The 20,275-nt window shown below is 35.7% G+C and overlaps 1 protein-coding gene across 2 annotated transcripts in view; it reads left to right on the top strand.

Moving 5' to 3' along the window:
* Nucleotides 1–20,275, top strand: part of AFG1L (AFG1 like ATPase) — a 66,215-nt gene that overhangs the window by 16,612 nt on the left and 29,328 nt on the right. The window contains exons 5-7 of one of the 2 annotated variants that reach the window (XM_014263384.2): nt 974–1,104; nt 6,289–6,388; nt 9,306–9,364. In XM_014263384.2, the coding sequence (XP_014118859.2) occupies nt 974–1,104; nt 6,289–6,388; nt 9,306–9,364 (290 nt within the window). The remainder of the gene's footprint in view (nt 1–973; nt 1,105–6,288; nt 6,389–9,305; nt 9,365–20,275) is intronic. The other variant, XM_088053585.1, reaches the window with a different exon arrangement.

Below are 20,275 nucleotides of genomic sequence, written 5' to 3'. Positions count from 1 at the left end.
CCTGAAATTGAAGAAGGTGATTGCTAAGACTGAAAATATGAAGGTTAAACTCAATCTGTATTTTGAATAAGCAGTAACTAAATCAGCTATAAATGCCAAGGGGAATGGTAACTATTCTGGATGACTTAGTAAAACTGTCAGCACTTTAGAGGAAAAAAGTAATAGAAAGAAGTGCATCCTAAGTTTCAGAAAATTTTCTGATTGGCTGAATAAGGTACTTTGTTTTTACAGGAATGCTGTTCTAGATATTTTAAAATTTGCTTCTGTTTCTAAATTCTGTGACCTTATAATACTGTCAAATTGTTAAATATTGCTGCATTTTACAAGTGTTGTGACAGCTGGATTTTTCTTGGGAAGCTTTCACTCATGTAGATAACTTGAGCCACTTTTTAGTGCCCACTTTTCTTCATTGCTGGGTCACTTGAGATTTTCTGTTTCCATTTCTTGTCATTTGCGCTTAATCTTAACAAATGTGGCTTCCTTCTGCAGTATCTTTTTTTTCAGAATCTTTGTTTATAGTCAGATGCAATACAATCCATGAGACAATAAAGTATGGATTTAATAATTTTACTTTGTGCCATTATCATCATCTTCACATTTTGAAGTGTAACTGTGCTGCTACGTCTGCCTTCTTTTAGCCAATTGCATTCTAAGAATGTCTTCAGAGCAAGATAAAAAAACAATTTGTATCAGTTTATAGAATATAAAGTATAGGTGAATAGCATTCAAGATGTTTTCGACATTTGTTTTATGTCTTTCTAAACAAAATAAGAATCACAAAATCTGTGGGCTTTTAACTGTTGTGTGGATGTGGTTGAAAACTGTTTTACCCTCTTGAAACTGGTTTAAGTTCGAAGTTTTCTTATTTTTACTGGACCAGTTTATTTTTTATTTGTTAGCTAAATAATTTTGTTCTTCCTGTCTTAGTAAAAGAAATAAGAAATATTTGTTCTTTTCTGTTTTATTATCCAAGGAATACATCGCCTTAAGCAGAACTTACCAAAGAGAAAAGCAGGATTTATGGCCAAATCATATGACCCAATTGCACCTGTGGCAGAGGAAATAAGCAAAGAGGCTGCGCTCCTGTGTTTTGATGAGTTTCAGGTAAGAGGTCATAAATTACTCCTTCACACTTCTTTTTAAGATCAAAAGTAATTTTATGAAGTTTCACTTCAAGGGAAGCTTCATAAAATTACTTTTGATCTTAAAATAGGATACTTGTTACTGCTAGTATAGTATTTGAATCACTGGCCAGTAGAAATTAAAGACTAAAAGTCACCTCACAGTTGTGAAGATGGTGGGGTTTGGGGTTTTTTTCCCACAACAGACAAGAAGCAGGTTAGCAGTGTGAGTCCCCTTACAGTGCTTTTGTTTACCAGTCTGGTCACTAATCATTCAAGGAGGTATTAGAGTTTGTCTGGAGTCTCATGAATACTTCATTGCAGGGGCCATCATCTTGTACTGAGTCTGTACAGTGCCACCTGATGCTTGCTTGCCACTGATCTTTCCTTTTATAGTTCATATAATGTAACAAACGCTCTAAATGTGATTAAGGATTTTAAGAAACTTCTATTGAATTTAATGTGAAAATTAAAAATAAGTATGTAAAATGATCTTTGCCCAAGCTAACTTGATTATTTCATCTGTTTTACATAGTTTGTGAATATTAAAAGGGCATGTCACAAACTTAAATGTAAAATTCTTTATAACAGTGTTTAATAAAAAAACTAGAGATATTTGGCAGCTTTAACCAGCTGAGATTTTTTTTTCAATTCTGAGAGAAAATTCAGAGCAACAGATCTATGTTAGTTCTCAAATCACCAACAGTAAAATAACCTATTAACTGTTAATTGTCTGTTATGGTGTTAAATTAATACATTTCTGAAATGGTTGGAGCATTTTATATCTCTCAGCTTTTATTTTGCAAATCTGCACACTTGAGGAAATAACTGTTCATCGTCAGCTCCCATGAAAGGAATTTTGGTCAAGTAACAGTTGTTCTTGTTTTAAGTTTCTCTTGCATTTTTCAAGCAGGGGTGGTCCTTTGACCCGTGGTTTCAGAATGTGTAGGGTCATTGCAATTGCTGCTGTTTGATCATTTAATTTGTGCTGTCAGTGAATACGATTATGCTGGGCTTCCAAAACCTGAGTGTAAAGTCTAAATACAGAGACAATTGTACTTACATTGTGAAGAAATGGGAAGGTTTGGAGAGGGAAGTGTTAACTATCACAGCATTAAATGCTCAAATGGTAGAAAATGGCTGTACCATGTATCAGTGTAAATACCTGTTTTTCTGTATAAATGCTCACTGCTTTCATGTTGCAGTATTGCAGTGTTTACAGACTGTCTGTCATGTTTCCACATTTTGAAGGGAGAGACAATGGTATTTTTTCTTCCCAAGCTGATTACCTGCTCCCCCTGCTGACTTGCTTGAGGTACATCAATGACTTCAGTTGTAAAAATCACCTGTTCTGTTGAACTGTTGCAGTTGGGAAATTAATACAAGAACTATACTTTAAATATGTTTCCAAGACTTTGCATTGTTAAGTGAATTTTTAAAATCTACTCTGTTTGGGTGTATTAATTTTCCAAATTCACAGATTTCTGAATGGCTGGATTTCTTGACTGATTTTCTGTAATGTGGAACTCTACACAGGTGTTGCCTGTTTAAAAGGAGTTCTAGCTTTCTGAAATTTTGCAGAAGGCACTGAATTTGGGATAAGAAACCCTCTGCTGAAATAATCATAAAGTAGTGCAGTGACTGGAAGAGGAGTTCACATGGTGCTATAATTAATATTAATAATAAGGAGCCGTATTTAATTTGGGATGTTTGCAGCTCATTTCTATAGTGGAGATCATGGCTTTATTTCCCTGCAGTCTGATTTACCCATATTTAAAGAATTGCTAGATTGAACTGGAACTGGAAAGAGTTGCAGGCTAAGAACATACACTGCTCTGACTTGTGGACAAAGCAACTCCCTGTTTTGACAGATGAAAAGTGAGGTTGTTTTGGCAAAATAATTGTGTGCAGAGACAACATCAGAAAACTATTGGGATTTCCTTTAAACACTTCAAGATGCTTTCAGATGCCTGCTGAACAAGAAAAGTAGAATGAGTTGAAATTAGTAATTTACTTATCTTAAAACAGAAATGAATGTGTGGTATTTTAAACAGGGACAGCAAAACATATTGCTAATGCTCCTTTTGCAGAGGAAACCAAATGCAGAACTTCAGGAGACAAAAGCATTGCTGAGGTTGCATTTTCCTCATTGACAATGGGCTAAAGCAAAACAGAAGTATTCCAAAGTGAATCTTCCTGCAAAGCCCAGAGAATTATTAAGCAAGTGGAGAATTGACTAATTGATCTAGAAAAATATTTCACTACTTCTTTTAAAAGTAATTTTCTGTGTTCCAAAGTATTGTTGTATTAAAAAAGAGAATTATGTTTTAATGTTTCCTTGTGCAAATACTGCGTGATGGCCAGGACCTCAGTGATGGCACTATGCTTCTGTGTTTGTCCATTTTGAAGCAGGATTTTGTCAGCAATCCTGAGCTCAGGCTGTCAGGTTATTAAGGCATTGCTATGTCTTCCTGATCTTTGTCATACAGTTAACTGGAAATATTAAAATATTCTTTTAATCACAAAAGTCTTAAGCCATTCTAAAAACGTCTTCATTTTGAAGAAAAACCCTAAAATTAAGCCATTTATAATTGTGATATTTCAGAACACAGGGTGGCTAGCAGTGACCAAATAACTATACACAGGTAATTAGAAGCTCTAATTTTGGCAGGGGACTGTAACCGATGTTAGTATTGATAAAGAAACTAGAGTCCCTCCTTCTTAGGAAGCTGAGTGACCATGCAGTATTAGCCTTAAGCTACCAATGGTAGTATTTGGACTACAAAAGTGAACAGTTTAGAGTTTTTACTAACCTGCATTCTATTAAAAGCCTCTAATAAAAATTAGGCTCTTATTTTTGTGCTAATACTAATTGCTGATAATACATGCTTATGTTTGTCATTCATTACGTGGAACTGTACCAATCAGTGGCTGACTGAGTCTCAGGCACTTACACATGTAAATTAACTATTAGTCTAGTGTCTTCTCTTTTTTTTTTCCTTTTTTTTTTCTCTTAAATGCTAATGAAATTTCTCCATTCTCTCCCCTAGCAGGCCCTCCTTATTGGTAATTTGTAGACTTTGCTTTTATTATCAGTTGCAATAAATGCTGGATACAGTAAAAACATGAGAACTTACAATCCTTTAGTTACTGTCTTCTACCTGCTTTACAGTGTTGAAATTTATTGTCCTTCCTAAGTTGCATTAGATAAAAAGAGGGTTTTTGGGGGTTTTTTTGTGTTATTGTTTTGTTTTGTGTTTTTCTTTTCCTTATTTTTGTAATGGAGCTCAGAATTCTGTATCAAATAACAATTCTGATTAATAAGAGAATGTAATTGTTTTGTTTTATGTGAACATTAATACTCTTTCATTCCCTGTTTGCTAAAGATAGCGTGCTTTGTAGTACTATTAAACAAAAAGGTTTGTTACAAAATTATACCTATTATAGAATTTTAAAACTTGGCTTTTAGGTGTGCTTTGTGGTACAACAAAATTCAGTTAGCCCTAGGATGCACATCTAGAGTGATTCCTTGTGTGTCTTCTTTTTTCAGGAATGGGACAAGTTCCTAAATTTTAGTATCCAGAAGAAATAAATTATTGATAAGTGAAACATAAACAAGTGTATTAAACGTATGGTACAGTAGTGAATGACGATTTTTTAAAATTTCAGATCTTTTCAGATTTAGGGAGCAGAGATATGCAAATCCAAGCCATGTGTTACAGACTGTGTAAAAGTTAGTTTTTTAAAAAGGAAGAAAAAAATCCCTATTAAGGCATTCATAGAACAAAATGGAAAAAAATCTTTGGAAGAAGGAAACTAGTGTTTCTATATTGTTCATTAAGAATAACAATTATTGCTTCAAAACCAGCTGCCAGAAATTTAACATAAGTCTTTTGCCTAAGTCTCTAGTGTAGAATTATCTTTTTTTTTTTTTTTTTTCTGCCCAGAAAAGTCATTTAGGAGTGGGAGAATTATGGGGAATGGAGGGGTGTGGAGTAGAAGAAAACATTACCCTGGGTAAAATCTTTCTTCACATGTTTTGCCATCACAGCATACACGTCTAAGGTGGTGAAAGCACAGCAATCTGTCAATCTCTTGTGTAATGGGAGTGTATAATTCTCAGCATGCCACCACTGGTTTATTTCCTCAGAACTGGGGTCTATTTTGGCAAGCCAAAATGCAACAAGTGTCTTTATAATAACCACTGGGACTTCAGGAAAATCAAGTGTAATGATCATAAAGGTGGTTTATGTATTAAGTTATGGTGAACTCCTGTAAAATATGAATTGCTGTTTTTTCAGAAAAACTTTATATTTTTTTTACAGCATTGTTCCTGTATCCTTTTATTTCTTGTTACTATAAAGCAAATTTGTTAAATTTTTAAAATTAAGGTACTTAAAGAAATTTTACTTAATGGCTTATCTTGTAGTCATTTTTTCTTCCTTACCCCTCCCCAGTATCACTTGTCCTACCCATTTTTATTTTTCATTCGTGTTTTGTGCCTGAAGGTTAGAAGAGGCTGACTGTGCTGGAAGTGACTGCCTGCCTTTTGATTATTCATGGACAGTAATAGAAGGCACTTAAAAAGAACAATGAAATTGCTTATTTTTGTGATGGGCCATCTGTTGAATTGTTTTTTGCAACAATCACACAATAGTATCTATGTCATATCATTCTATTTTCAACAGCAGCTGATTATGTATAGTTGGCTACTTGTCTTTATTTCCGAAGTCTCATGACCATTTTAAATTCACCTCTGCAAACCTTTGCCTCAAAGGTAATAGAAATGTAAAACAGCCAGTGTGTATCTCTTTCTATCTTCTGTTTTTTTTTTTTTCATGTTGTTCCTAATTAAGTAGGCTCTTAAATGTTTAGGTCTGTTTTCTGCGTCTCCCACCTGTAGTTTTATAATAGAAGTTAACACGGAATAATTTAGCAATTGGTAAAGAAATGGTGGAGTTCCGCAATAAAGAGTGGGCAAGTTTTGAAAGACTATGGTACATTCACTGCTTATTAATTATCCCTTTTATTTTTTTCTCACCAAGCAATAATTAGAATCTTTTTCCATGGCTTTCACTAACAAGCATTTTCCTAGCTACAAAGCCACTTGCAGATCTATTGCAGCAGAAGCTGAAAGCAAGATAAAACAAATCTGTTGTCTTCTCAGGTCACTGACATTGCTGATGCCATGATTCTGAAGCAGCTTTTTGAAAATCTCTTCCAAAATGGGGTTGTCGTTGTGGCAACATCTAACAGGCCACCAGAAGGTAAAAACAAACATTCTACTAGTATTACCCAAATCCAGTGAATCTCAGTATCTTACAAACAATTGCATTTAAGTCATACAGTACTTAATACTAATGAACTCTCCAGACTGCAAAAACTGGGGATATTCCAGCTTGTCCCCTGCTTTTTCTTGTTCTTAAAGAAGAAAGGTTTTTCACTTAATCTTTCCCCTTCTTTATCTCAAATTCAGAGTGTTCCTTCCTCCACCATTCTCAAAACCTTCTGTGTTTTCTGATCTCTACTCTATCCAAACCAGTGAGAGGGTGTTTGGGCACGGGGCAGTTGAGGAGGGGTAAAATATCAGCTGTTTTGAATGTGTTTAAGGATAGGGAAAGATCAGATCCTTCAAAAGAAGGGAAATGAGATCGCATTCCTTCCCAGTTTCTAACTCAGAAATTTGCAGATGTAGTCTACCAGCCTGAAGGAGAGCCAGTCACCAAGATGCCATTCTTACATTCTTATTAAGTGGTTTGAGGGAATTAAGTGGACAGTTGTTTCCATTTCTACCTCTTTTTTTATAGTGACTAGTCGCTTATAGTGACTAGCTAAGTAGATTCTTCTATGAAGTCACCAAATCTTTATGAGTTTTAACCATGCAGTAACAAATTTTTTGTAGAGGAGAAAAATGTTGTGTTGTATAGTGTTAGCAGTTAGCATAATGCATAAACTTTTGTGACATTTCAGATTGATCAATTTCAAATACTGAGGAGTTACCTTATTTCTAATTGTAGCAACCATTAATTTTCCTACCCAAATTAATTGAGTAAAAGTCACTAATGATAGGCAATTCTACAATGAGCTTTATCTTAGAAAAAAAAACAACAAAAAACAAAAAAAAAATCCCACCCAAATGTTTGTCTTAAGGGAGAAAATATTTCCCATTGGCTTATTTTCCTTTTTTTTGCACAAACAAGATGAAACTGTACCTTCTGTAGTTGCGCTGACTTCAGATAGACTGAATGCTGGTGCTTTACTTGCTTGAGAGCCATCATTTTTGAAGCACTGCACTTTAAAGTTCAGGAGAATTTTTTATCATAGCGTGAAAATTGTAGTTAATGTTTTAAATCAAGAAGTAATTTTGTGACCTCTGTTGTTGTCTGGATGTTTTTCATATATATTAAGTCACTGTATCAACCTGAAATACATCCACCTGTATTAAGTACCCCAGAGGATGTCAAGAACAGCATTTCCAGAGCTGAGTTATGTTACAGTCCAGGTGTTGGCTGATGCCTTTCTCTTCTTTGGTCACTATTCCTGCATGCTCATGGTGTATCTGGCATCCCCCTGCAGGAAAGGGAGTTGGGTTAGTGTAATATGCCACACCAATATCTAAGACTGAATGTAGAGATTAGTTTCTTGTGGATGCAAAGGGGAAAAGTGGCTTTTTCATTAGAGAGCAGATGTACCCAGCTGCTGACCATTAGTGATACATGTAACTGTGTTGAACAGGAGAATGTGAGGGGAAATACTGAGGTTGAGGAGTCCTGGCTTCATGTCTCCACCAAAATGACTGTTTATTTTTCTGATCCTCGTGAGACAGAGACATGATACAAAGCTCGTAGCCCTCTTAGCTGAAGAACTGATGGGAGTAGCTGTCTTACACTACTGTTACATTTTCACTGATTTTTGCAAGTAAATACGCAATTGATTGCTATGTATTTTAACAAATATATGACCATCCTGATTGGCTGAGTTGGGAATGAGCATGATACATGGCTTCCTAGAACTTTGTTAGTAATTAGGGTAATGGAATTGCCTTTGCTGATCATTTTCTAAATGTTCCGTGTACATATCCAATTTTGTGAAAACCATTCTGTAGGTGCACTGGTGGTGTCTCATAGGTGCAGCATCTTCTGTCCACTGTGAGGTCTTGGTAAAGCATAAAAGCTTTAGTATAGCTGTAGCCTTCAGGCCTTATGGGGAATATAAAGGATAATCATAACCTGGCATGTGCTTTGTGTGAAATTTTGGTGATAATCTCTGCCAGCTGTCTGTATTCTCTTATTCATTCCTTCTGTCAGTTATAGGTGTTAAGCTGCCTTTTTATAAGGCTTCCAAATATTAATGAAACAGAGCAGAGCGTCATACAGTTTTAAGTGATTGTGTTTTCAAATAAGAAGTCATTCTGTTATGAACTTGTTGGGCAGATGGATAATTTTCAGAGAAGAAAGTTTATGTTGTATAAATATATAGAGAAAAGTAAGATGAAAATGCTGCTTTGCAGTTTTTTTAATTTGTTTTTTGTTTGATAATGCAGATTGCATTTTGTTACATAACGTACTATTTTTTTCTTTATTCAGTAGTATTTTTAGCAACTTTGCCTAAGTTTACATACTAATTTAATTTTCAGTTTTTTGGCCTTAGGAGTGATCTTTTTTCTTGCTTTTGAAGAGGGGGTGTGCCTGGGAGAATTGCTAGAAGATAAAATGTACCACAGTGCACTGAGCAAGAATGATGTTGCCTTTGTAAAGACAAAAGTGTATTTTTAATTTATGAGAGTTTTTTGTACTCTGCCAAATATTTGGATGTAGCAGTTGCATAGTTTGGCCTTACTATCTATACCAATGTATACACAGCATTACAAATATTTTTATACCCTCACTTTAAAATAGATGCTGTTGTAATTTCTTGTGCTAGAATTAGTTATATGTCATTAGAGATCTAAGTACTTTTTTTCTCCCTGCCATTTTCACACTTCCTCAGGATATTCCTTTCTTTCTTGATGTTGTATTGAATTTGCGTACAGTGAAAGAAGAGAAATGGATTTTAGCTCTCCTTTACTGCCTTTTGTTCTTCCTCCTGTCTTTAGCAATACTGAGTTTTATTTGCTAGACTAGAAGACAAGCCAATGTTATTAAGACTTAAGTAGCAAAATGGTACTGATTTCCTTTCTTTCAGATCTCTATAAAAATGGTCTTCAGAGGGCTAATTTTGTACCATTCATTGCTGTGCTGAAGGTAAGGAGAGCCACTTGTTCAATGCTTTTCAGTTTTTCCTACTTTATTAATGAATTTGTAGAAGATTTTTAGAGGATTGCTTTGATGCAAATTTCCAGATTATGTATATCTGCCTTAACTATTTCAAGCAAAACTAATTGAAGCTAAGGCAAGAAGGGACTTTTTCCTTCTGGAATTAACATGCTTTAAAAGCTGGACTTTCTTAGCATGACAAAGTTATCTTTTTGACAGGGCAGCAGAAAGTGTTTGTTTGGATAAGACTTTCCTGCCAGTGCATGTTTGCCGTGAAACATAGTGTCCCTCTAACATTTATATTGTTTATTTGTACTTGTGGATATCTTACATTTATAATGCCAGAACAGTTTGCTGTTACTTTGATGTAAGGAAAGTAGGGTTTGTTTTGTATCCCTCAATGACCTTGTTTCTGGGTCTTTCTTGTGTGTAAATAGTTTTTTTTCAATGGCTGTTTGTGAGGCTTCACATAATGTTCAACAAGCAGCGGCTCTGAAGCAAGCTTCCTTCAGTCTGCGTGTTGTGTTGTAACTCCAACAGCTTCATTTAAATTTAAAAATGGAGGCTTCTTCCTCTGTGAATAACACAATTGGTGCTTATTTTGCTGTTAAAAAGAACATAAGCTGAAATGACACTTTAAAGTTCTGGACAAGTTGCAGATATTTTTTATTCTGCAGCTACAATTGTATTGTTATGGTATTGAAGGCTAACATACAGCTCTCGTATCCTGCTCTGCCTGGATTGACATGACATGTAAAATGGAAATAACAGTGTTTCTCTACCTCACAGAAGCATTGCTAGAATAAATTCATAAATAATGTTAACTATAATGCTATCTAAGATAAAAGAATTGTAAGGTAGAGTTTAGGTAGGCTTGGCTTTGTGATAGGAGATTTGGAATTGCTGAATTGATGCATTGACTGGATGTTTCTGCTCAGGTGGTAAGCGGTAAAACAGCTGACAGTGCCTTGCATTTTCATTGGGCCTTTTCAGAATCATAAGATTGCTTAATTGCCTAAGAACCTTTGAAAATCCCATCTAATGTTGACATTTGTACAATTACCAGGTTTAAAAGTTAATGTGCCATTGACTTGACTGTGGCACTCTTGTGCATCTCAGAATGGCTGTGTATGAAGTCAGGGAGGTTACCAGTGAGAGTGGTTCTTACTTGGATGGCTTTAAAAAAGTAAGGAACATAAAAATAAATGACCAACCACTTCCGTTTCAGATTCTTGAAAAGGGTTTATTTTGTAACTGGCTGCATTGGATGAGAATTCCCAATCATGAAGTATTTTCAAGCATAGAAGTTGCATTTGCATTTGCTTTTTGAAATGCAGCAACTGTGGCAAATAATTCTTTTCTATCTCTTTCTTTGTTGACTCCTAGTTTTCTCCCTGATAAACATAAGGCTCTTTCATTTCAGTGATCATCAGGCTTTAAGAATACCTATCATGTATGCTTATTTATAGTTTCTTTTTTCTCTTTTTAGCTAGCTGAATTAAAAAAATGTGAAATGTAGTTTATGCATCAGAACACCTCATCAGGACTGGGAAGGTAATCAAAAATTTTTTAGTAGGGAGCAGATGGAATGCTGAGAGAAGTAGTAAAGGTGGCTTAGTCTAGAGAATGGAGTACTGCAAAAACAAACAAGTAGCACAACCTAGACTAGAGGTAGATTAATATTATCATCATAATGAATGAAGGGAGAAGCAAATGTTAACATAATTCACAAGGGCCTTTCTAAAATACTGGATTTCCTGTCGTCATTCTTTTTCCTGGCACCTTTGTGTTTTAACACTGCTCTAAATATATGTGCCTTCAATGTCACTTTAATAAGTATTACCAATGTAATATTATTTTTTCCCAAAGACATAACAACCAAAAGGTGGATCAGAGAAAGCTTATTCACAAAATGCTTCTCTGACCTGGGTTGGAAAGTGGAAGGATAAGGGCAGAGTATTAAAATTATTAATCAAAAAATATCAAAATCTACATTTTTAATTCAATACAACCGAAGTCAGCATTTACAAATCACATTGGAATGTATTCTAGAGTAAGATTTTACTGTGGACCTTTATGTTACAAAGGTGTGGATAGAACTACATTGATACTCTGGCTTTGACAGTTTGAGAAATACAGATTTAGGCCTTGCCCATGTGTGATGGCTTTGGTGTGAATGGATAAAGTAGCTTCTTCCTCACCTGTGCATAATTCTGTGACTAGGAAATGTAAATACAATTTCTTCTAGGATTTTTGTGAAAATGTGAAGGAAAATACTGCATTGTTTGCTTGCAAATGTTTGATTTTCTGTCTTCTTTACCTTTCCCTCACTCCAAGCTGTGTGTGCCTGTGGTAATGTTGGTCTCATCTGACCTACCCCCTGGTACTGGCTTTGACAGCTGGGACTGAGCTGGGCTCAGAGCCTCCCAGAGGGCTTTTGTCTGGGGTTTAGCAGGAGTGAATAGGTGGGTTGGCTTTGTTTGTTTTTTTTAATAAGGAACTTTTATGATCATAAATTTTAAAATAAGACTTGAGCGCTGAAAGTAGTTCAAGTTCAACACAGGAGTTTCAAATTGCTTTAAATGTTCTTGGGAAGGTGGAATGAATGGAAAGTATTGGCAGTATAGTTCTGTGAAGAGATGCTTCACTTGAAATAGGTTTCAGGCTCTTTTCATTCCTCATCAGTGGAACACGTAGTTTCTAGATACCTGGGTAACTGTTACACAAATATCTTTTCTTGTCTTCGAATGATCAAAAGTAATGGTTTCTTCCCTAGATCTAGAGTTACCCATGTTCATCCTCAATTTTGTTTTTGTTTTCTTCTGTCTGTGGAATTCCAGTATCTGTGTTGAGTTCCTATTTCTTACAAAGATAACTGCAAAATGGTTTCTGTGGAATAAGCAAAAGGGTAAAATAGTACTCTAGGGAAGATACCGTTACCTTCCAAAGTTTGTCCATATTGTCTATTTAGGTGGTAGATTACTGGGGCAAGTGACGGTTGTGTGGGGTTGCAACTGAAAAGTTCCAATTTTTAGAGCTACATGAAAGCTACAGATCCTACAGCTGGTGGCCACATAAAAGCCCCAGGTTTGTGCTGTTGGGCAGGTCAGTAACACCACTGGCAGCTTTTCCTGTCCTGCGTGTGTTCCCTGTTCAATTCTGATCTTATCCCAGTGTTTTCTTTGGAAATATTAAATAGTTTGAGATGTATTTTTTCAGTGATTCCTTAATCCTGTAACTCCAGGTTTTTATAAACAGGGGAAAACTCTGAGTTGATCAGTTCATCATTGTGGCTGTAATTCTTTGGGACCCAGTATTCCTTATGAAAGGATGTATTTTCTGCAACACATAAGAGTACTTCTTCAATCCATTAAATTTTACAAAGATAGAGTTTTACAGAGATAAGAAGCATTAGGAAGAAAAATCTTTTAATTCTATAATTGTAATTTGATTCAGTCTCTTCTGATTGAGCTTTTAATCTCACAGGATCTCTTGCTGAGCATTTTAAAGTGTGTGGAATTCCTATGTGATTTTTTTTTTTAAAGACAGTTCTTGAGAAAAACATTCATTGCTCACAGTTAACTTGGTTCAAATGCAGAGAGCAGAAATCCTCCCAAAATTGTTACTCTCAACCCGAAAGAAATATACAAAGTTTCTAAATGTTTTGAAGCTGATTTACAAATAAAGCCATGTATCTTGGAATCACAGAGTTGTTAGGATTGGAAAAGACCTTGAAGACTGTGGAGTTCAACTGTTAACCCATCACTGCCATGTCCACCACTAAACCATGTCCCCTAGCGTCACATCTGCATGTCTTTCCTCCAGGGATGGTATCTCACTTCCTTGGGCAGTCTGTTCCATTGCTTGGCAAACCCTTTTGGTGAAGAAATTTTAATTCCAGGTCCTTTTTTATTGTGAAGCTTTCCAGCCACTCTGTCCCCAGCCTGTAGCCCCTGCAAGCGGTTGTTGGGAGCCAAGTGCAGGACACAGCACTTGGTCTCATTGAACCTCATACAACCAGCCTTGGCCCATGGATCCAGCCTGTCCAGATCCCTCTGCAGAGCTTTAACAACTTGATGTAAGATATGTGAGGCTCCTGGCGGGAAAAAGAGAGAGAAAGCATGCTTTAGTTTACTCTTTTGGTGGTCATTTTGGCAATATTTAATGAAGACATTTACATCAACCCTTAACTGTTCTGAAATCCTAACTCTAATTCAATGGCTAGTTCAATGTTTCATTCTCTGGAAAATTAGGAAGGAAAGCTCCTCAAATAATTTGTTGTGTAGAGTTTGTAATATGAGTGAGCAGTTCTTGTGATTCCAAAGGTTTCCTGGAAGTGTAGCATGAAGCTTCAAAATGTCAAGCTGTGTTGAAATACCAAGTATGTCACTTGTGTGTTTTGTCAGGTTTTCTTCATGCAGTAGACTTGCACTACACTAATTTTTAATTGAAAGTCAAAATGTTTTAAGGCCCTTCATAGTCTGAGTATAACTTTAAAAGACCAAATTTTAGAAAAAAAATGTTTGGCTTTGGCTACCTGCGTTTTGCTTTAAGTAAATGGGAAGAATCAGCCAGAAATCTGTTGTCAGTAGGACATGAAATTACTTTCAGTGTCTTTTTTCCACTTTTTTTTTTTTTTTTTTTTTTTTCCCTTCTGCTATTAGGGACCAAATAATTATTTATTTTAAAACTGGTTAAAACAACTTTTAACTGTAAGTAAGCATTGTACACCGCTCTCAAATAGAAATCAATGCATTATTTATATGCTGTATTTCCCTGTCTTTCTTGAAATCATTAATGATTATTTATTTAGAATGTTGCTGGCTGTGGTTTAATTAAAAGTATACCCTTTCATACAAAGCAGGAAACTGAGGAATTTAAAAGTATTTTCAGTTTTCAATAGCTTAGTATGAGAATGTGAAAAAAGACTTGTTTAAAAAACATTTAGAGCTGCCCCTAAGGAAATTGTGGGAGTTAGTTTTGTACAAAGGCATTTGGTAGATATAAAATGTCTTTGATGGTGCAGTCAGCTTTTGTCCAACCACCTGTGTGAGAAATGCAGGGATTTGTTGAGTGGCGGATCTGCCTCTCTCTTCCCCCCTCTCCCAAAAAAGTCATCTCCTTGATGAAATTGATTTGTCAGTTTGTTCCAGTCTAATGGTGTGATAGCCCAGCAGCTTTCAGTATGTTGAATAGTTAAAACCTGCTTTTGAGGTCAGTGTCAGCCACTCTGACCCCTGTGAACTGTCACCTGAGTCAGAATTGCAGGGATTAGGCCTTTGATATTGTGATGGCTTCGCCTATCAATTGACTTTTTCATTACTGAAGATGTTGGGCCTTTTGTTTCCCTTCTTAGTATGTAACCAAGCAAACTCCTAAGTAGAAGGAGCATTTGTTCTTGTTCTCTCTCTGTGCAAGTAATAGAAGTGCTCATCTTTTGTGAAGTGTACCTAATTAAACACAGAAAAAATAAAAATAGGAAATACAGCATGATTGCAAGTATTTTGTACTGCAAGTATTTTTGAACCTCAGAATAATTTCTGGAAAATCTTAGTTTGATAAATTTGCGAGACTATCAAGTAATAAAGTGTTGTACATAGAAAGCAAGGTGTCAGATTAGAAGCTACCAATCCCTTCTGCATTCAGCCTTCTAAGCTTCTGTGTGTTTGTGTGTGTGTTAAACACAAGGGTTATTTGAATTCTGTAGTTCAGAGCATGTAACTGTTACACTATTTTATAATGTACCTATTGCTTTATTGTGTTCTCAGGGGATGAACTGTTCAGTTTGTTTACCTTTTATATCTGTCTTAGATACTTTCTTCTAGACAGTTTATTTAGATGCAGATCAAAACTTTATTTTAGGATGAAATAGTTGCTCCTGTAGCTCTGTGCCAGACTTCGTGCCTTCTTCCTTTCTTTAATTGTTAGGATTTCTTGAGCTCTTGCTTGGTTTGTTTGCTCCTTGATTAAAATGAGTAAATGAAAGCATATCATAGATATGGAATAGTTGGTTCCTGCTGTATCAGGATAAATTAGTCTAATTACACGTGGCAGTTCTGTTTGCTTGTGATGTAATGTGAAATGAGGTCCTGCCTCCCCCTAAAAAGCCCGAGCCAATTAATAAAGCTTTTAAGCTCTTTGTCACAGGCCACCGTGGAGGTCTGCAGAGAAGAACTTTAATCCAATAAACATTTCATTTAGATCATGAAAAGAAAGCATGAGGAGAAGCTCCTACAAGAGAGGGTGTTACCAGCAATTCTAGTTGTGAAGAGATGTGAGGAATTTGCCAAATTAACCAAGAGGCCTTCATATTTAACACATAAATGTGTCAAAACTAATAATAGAATAATTTAATTTGAGTTGAACCTTATATTGTTAAGATTCTAAGAAGCCACAACTGTTTTCTTCAAAGACTTTGCTGTTGAGTTGGATGGACAGGGCAAGGGGAGGTTGTGAGAAACCCAGATAGCAAATAACACTGGCCGAAGCTGGTGGAAAGGGGAAAAAAAAAGGAATAGATAATTAGGTGTAATTAGCGTGTATGAATTGTTGTCTCCCTGCCCTTGGCTTGAATAAATTTCAGAGAAAAAAAACCCTAGTGGCAAAACCCCTTTGATGTAAGAAGAGTCATTGTGGTTTGGCAGCATAAAGGCAGTGTTTTATACTTCTTACATAATGGTTGTGATACAGAAAGAGTGAATGGACCCTGCACCCCCCAGCCTGCTTTACAGCAAGGACTTTTGGATTCCCTTGAAACAAAATGCATCAGAAGTTTTCAGTTGTGGGTAATGAGGTAGTGGACCTCATCAGAGCTAAGCGTAAGCCATCTTTAGCCTTTGTTTAGAACTTAATCGGGTTTTTTTTTTATTATTATTCTGGGAAATTCAGTTTCGTAAATCATGACTACTTTTTTTTCTTTCCTTTTTTTTTTTTTTTCCTGCCTGCCAACAGCTCTGGCAGGAGCAAAGGCTAATACTGGGGAAAAGAAATACAAATCAAATGTTAAAAAGAAAAACAACAGTATAAAAGAAATCTAGACAAATAACTTCGTCCAGGGTATAATTCCAGTGAAGTACATGTATTGGGATGAATTTGACCCTTAGCTTACGAAACATCATGTTATAAATTCAGTGTGAACTCTTGGCGTTTGTTTTTCACAGAATGCCACAGCTTGCTTATTAGGAGATTGAAAGTTACAGTCATTACTGGTCCTTTAGCAAAACTGGGTGTTATGCAGTGATTTGTGGTTTGCAGGTGGGTTTTTTATCTTTTGTATTTATTCTTAAGCTGCAAGGAAGATTTTTTCCGAAGTGATGTGAAATGAGGAGCACTGTTCAGTGTAATTCTTAGTGCATGAAGTTTACTCTGCCATTCTTCTGTTCCCTGACTGGAAAAAGGAGAGGCTACTTGTCTCCGAGCCGGCACAGCCACATCTGTACCTCCTGAATTCTTTCACTTTTGTTTGAATATCTGAAATACTATTCACAGAACAGTACATTTTAAGAGTCTCTCTTTTTATTCATGCACCATTATTTTACAAGTTAATTGTCTATTTTTCCTCTTCTTAGGGGGTAGCTGATTTGTAGCTAGACATTAAAATAAGTTATTGAAAAGTTGTACAATAGATCGTATGTTCCTTGTGGTAGCAAGAATAGTGGGGTTTCTTAGTTGTTAAAATTTTGAAGGCTGTAATGTAAACTTGTGCAACTTTCACTGAATGAATTTTGCCTCTCAATTTATCTCTGCTAAACTCTTCAGTTTAAAGTTTAAATGTTCTTGTCACAAGTATAAGAAAAAGATTGATTGAAAAAGTTATATTTGGCAATATTTCTTTTCCTAGATCTTTGTGCTCTAAGTCCAAAGAAAAATAATTCACAAGCAAAATGTTTGTTATCCCAAATCAACTGAAGAGTGATTACTTTCCCTGATATTGTACGGGATTCTTGGATGACATTTAGAGTGTTTTCCTCAAAATTTGTTCATGTGATTCTTTGGCGTTTGCTTTTTTTTGTGGCTTTTTTTTTTTAGAGTTTTGTTACAGTGTTTGCAATTGGAATAAGCATGAAGTATAGGAGAAAAGACTATAAAAAAAATCCTTAGTTAACCCTGTAAAGCATTGCATGTTTTGTAGGGCAAATAGCCTTTTCTGCTTGAAGTTAATTTGGTCTATGAAAGGCAATACCTGAATATCATGCCAGATAAGTAATTATTCCTGATTGTAATGTTGGGGTTTTTTTTCAGGTATAGGTCACAGGAAATTCAGTTAGGGTAGAGTATGTACAAAGCTAAGAAATATGCAGATTTTCTGTTGTAAGATTGTGTAAAAATTATTTACAGTTAATACTTGCACAAAGGTTAGAAAGGTTGATGAAGTGATATTTAGTTTTGCTTTACTATTCACTGCATGTCAGAATGTAATTATGACTGATTCATGAAACTGTCTTAGCAATGAACCATCTTTATTAAAATGCTGATCAAGAAGAGAGCTGACAGTAATAAAGAATAGAACACTTTAGTCTTGTTGCTTTTGAATGATTGCTAATTACCCCAGAGGTCATGTATAGTGCTTATGAGGATTCATTGACATTTTCTTTAAAGTCTACTGTTTCAACAACATCTGAACAAGGAGACAAAAACTATATGTACATCCAACAATGCTTGGACCAAGTTTTTTTCTACAACCAAATACCTGGTGATTCCCTTTCTCCTTCCTCCTCTCCCTGAGTACATCTCACTCCCATGGATTAGTGGAGAAGAAAGTTAGGAGTGCTACAAAGTTAATTAATTTCCATTTTTTTGTTTATGCTTTTTTTGTTTTCAAGTTAGACAAAAGGATAAAAGGAGCAGCCTTTTGAAGGTCCCTCACCTGTACCATGCATGCTCGTGACAGTCTAGTTGATCTTGTAGAGCTGCACCAGAGAGGAAACTGCGCTTACCCTTATACACTTCTCTCAGCAGGCTGTGGACAGATCTGTCCAGCTCATGAGTCCCAGATGGACCAGAGTGGCATTCTGAAATTTCACATTCTGGTGACTGTCACATGTTGGTGACACTTTCAGAGTATTATTTATATATATATATACTGAATTAAAAACCTGTGGCTATGCTTTGTATATCAGCAATCATTTTTTCATTAATACTACACTTTTTTTTTAAGGTGATTCTTTTTCTACCATAGTTATGGAAAATGCCAGTTGTAATGGTATCCTTTGGATGGAGAAAGCTTTTATTGAAATTGCTTAAGGAAGAATTTTAAGAAAGAAGAAATAATATCCTAGTTGATAATTTAACACTATATAGAGTCAAATAATGAAAAATAAAAATGGTTAAGTCTGGTGAGATTTGTTTACCTGAGGAACTCTTTTGCTGTTAGCTGGTGACTCTCATCACATGTCTACATGGTGTGTGATGTGGGAGGAGGACATCTTAGGCTGAATGTAAATGTATTAGAAAAGTGATTGCAAATGAATGATCTAATTATTTTCCCGTTTGCTGGAGGAAAGGAGTATTAGTGATCCTGTGTATTGTTAATAGAGACCAAATCAGAGGATGCATTTGAAAAGGAGGATGAGACCTATGCGAAAATTGTGGTTCCTTTTCCTTAGAAAGAGTGGCTGGAAGTTGCACTTCTTAGATAGGCATGGTTACTAACAGTAGGTGTTCTAATGTGCTTGTTCAGAGGCCAAGAGTATTGATGCAGCTTTGCCTGCTTGGGGATAGAACTGGACTCTTCTTTGCTCATATGGAAAATGAACATTTGATACTGCAGATATAGTGCTGCCACTGCATTTTCCAGGTGTCTGGTTTGACCCAGGTGAGAAAGGGTGGAAACCCAGCAGGTGTGGGAATTAAGGTGATGATCCTCCTAAACTGAAGCACTCTTGTATCTCTGTTCCCCTGTACCTTCTCTGGAGGTCCTCAGATAGGTGGGCTTGACAGGTAAGTGCTAATCTAAACACTCCAGTTAGTTCTTTGGCTGTTGATTAGGATTGGTGGTGATTAGTTTGTCTATTCTTGTGGTCTAATATGTGGTCTGATTTATATGTTGGGTTTTTTTTGGTTTTTTTGCCTTAATATCATTAAAATTCAGAGCAGAGAATGGTTATTGGGTTGACTTACAGTGATCTTCAAGGTTAAGAAATATCTACTCACCTGCATTATCAAGTGTTAGCAGCTGGTCACTAAATGTGGGCTCAGAGGGCGCATGATACTTAGTGCAGTGTTTATTGTGGACCACAAGGCCATCTCTAGCATTTCAGGGCTTTTTGTGACACAGGGGAGACACGTGTGACACACGTCTTGAGAACTTGCAGGTTATCCATCTAAGTTGGACTACCTTTTGGAATTTTCTGAACTTTCTTTCTTCATAATAATCTATCCTGATCTGTTGTGTGCTTTAATTTCTTGAGCAGTTAAACATTTTAATAGCTACTCTCTTTGATTGCAGGAATAAAGGAATATCAGAGACACTTACTGGAAAAAAATGTATTTGTTAGTCTGTATTTAGTAACTTTTCTAGAGTACATCTGTTGACAGTCTGATTTAATCTATTCTGTCTAAAGATGGTTGTCTTAAGTGTTGTATCTTGAGTTGAGCCATGAAACTACTTTTTTTTTCCTTCTGGAATATTTTTTGTGACACTCAGTGGAAATGACTGCATGCTTACACTGCATTTTTAACTTACTAATTGCATTTTCAATTCTGTAATTGTATTTGCTCTTTGTATACAATAAAATAATAAATACATAAATGACTTTGAAATAAATTGTATAACTAATTAATTTTATGCATTTGAATTGAATAGGGTAAGTCAGACTTTAAATATCTCAACAGAACAAAAAATCTGTTGGAAGCTGCGGATGGTTCCACTAGACTGACTGTAGCTTCGTTATTAAGTAT

Source organism: Pseudopodoces humilis, chromosome 3 (genome assembly GCF_049639895.1).
Source record: "Pseudopodoces humilis isolate 2021_Gansu_Grassland_sample_001 chromosome 3, ASM4963989v1, whole genome shotgun sequence".
In the NCBI taxonomy this organism is placed as follows: Eukaryota; Metazoa; Chordata; class Aves; order Passeriformes; family Paridae; genus Pseudopodoces; species Pseudopodoces humilis.
The sequence above is the reverse complement of the archived record's forward strand: the minus strand, read 5'-3'. Positions and strand labels throughout refer to the sequence as shown.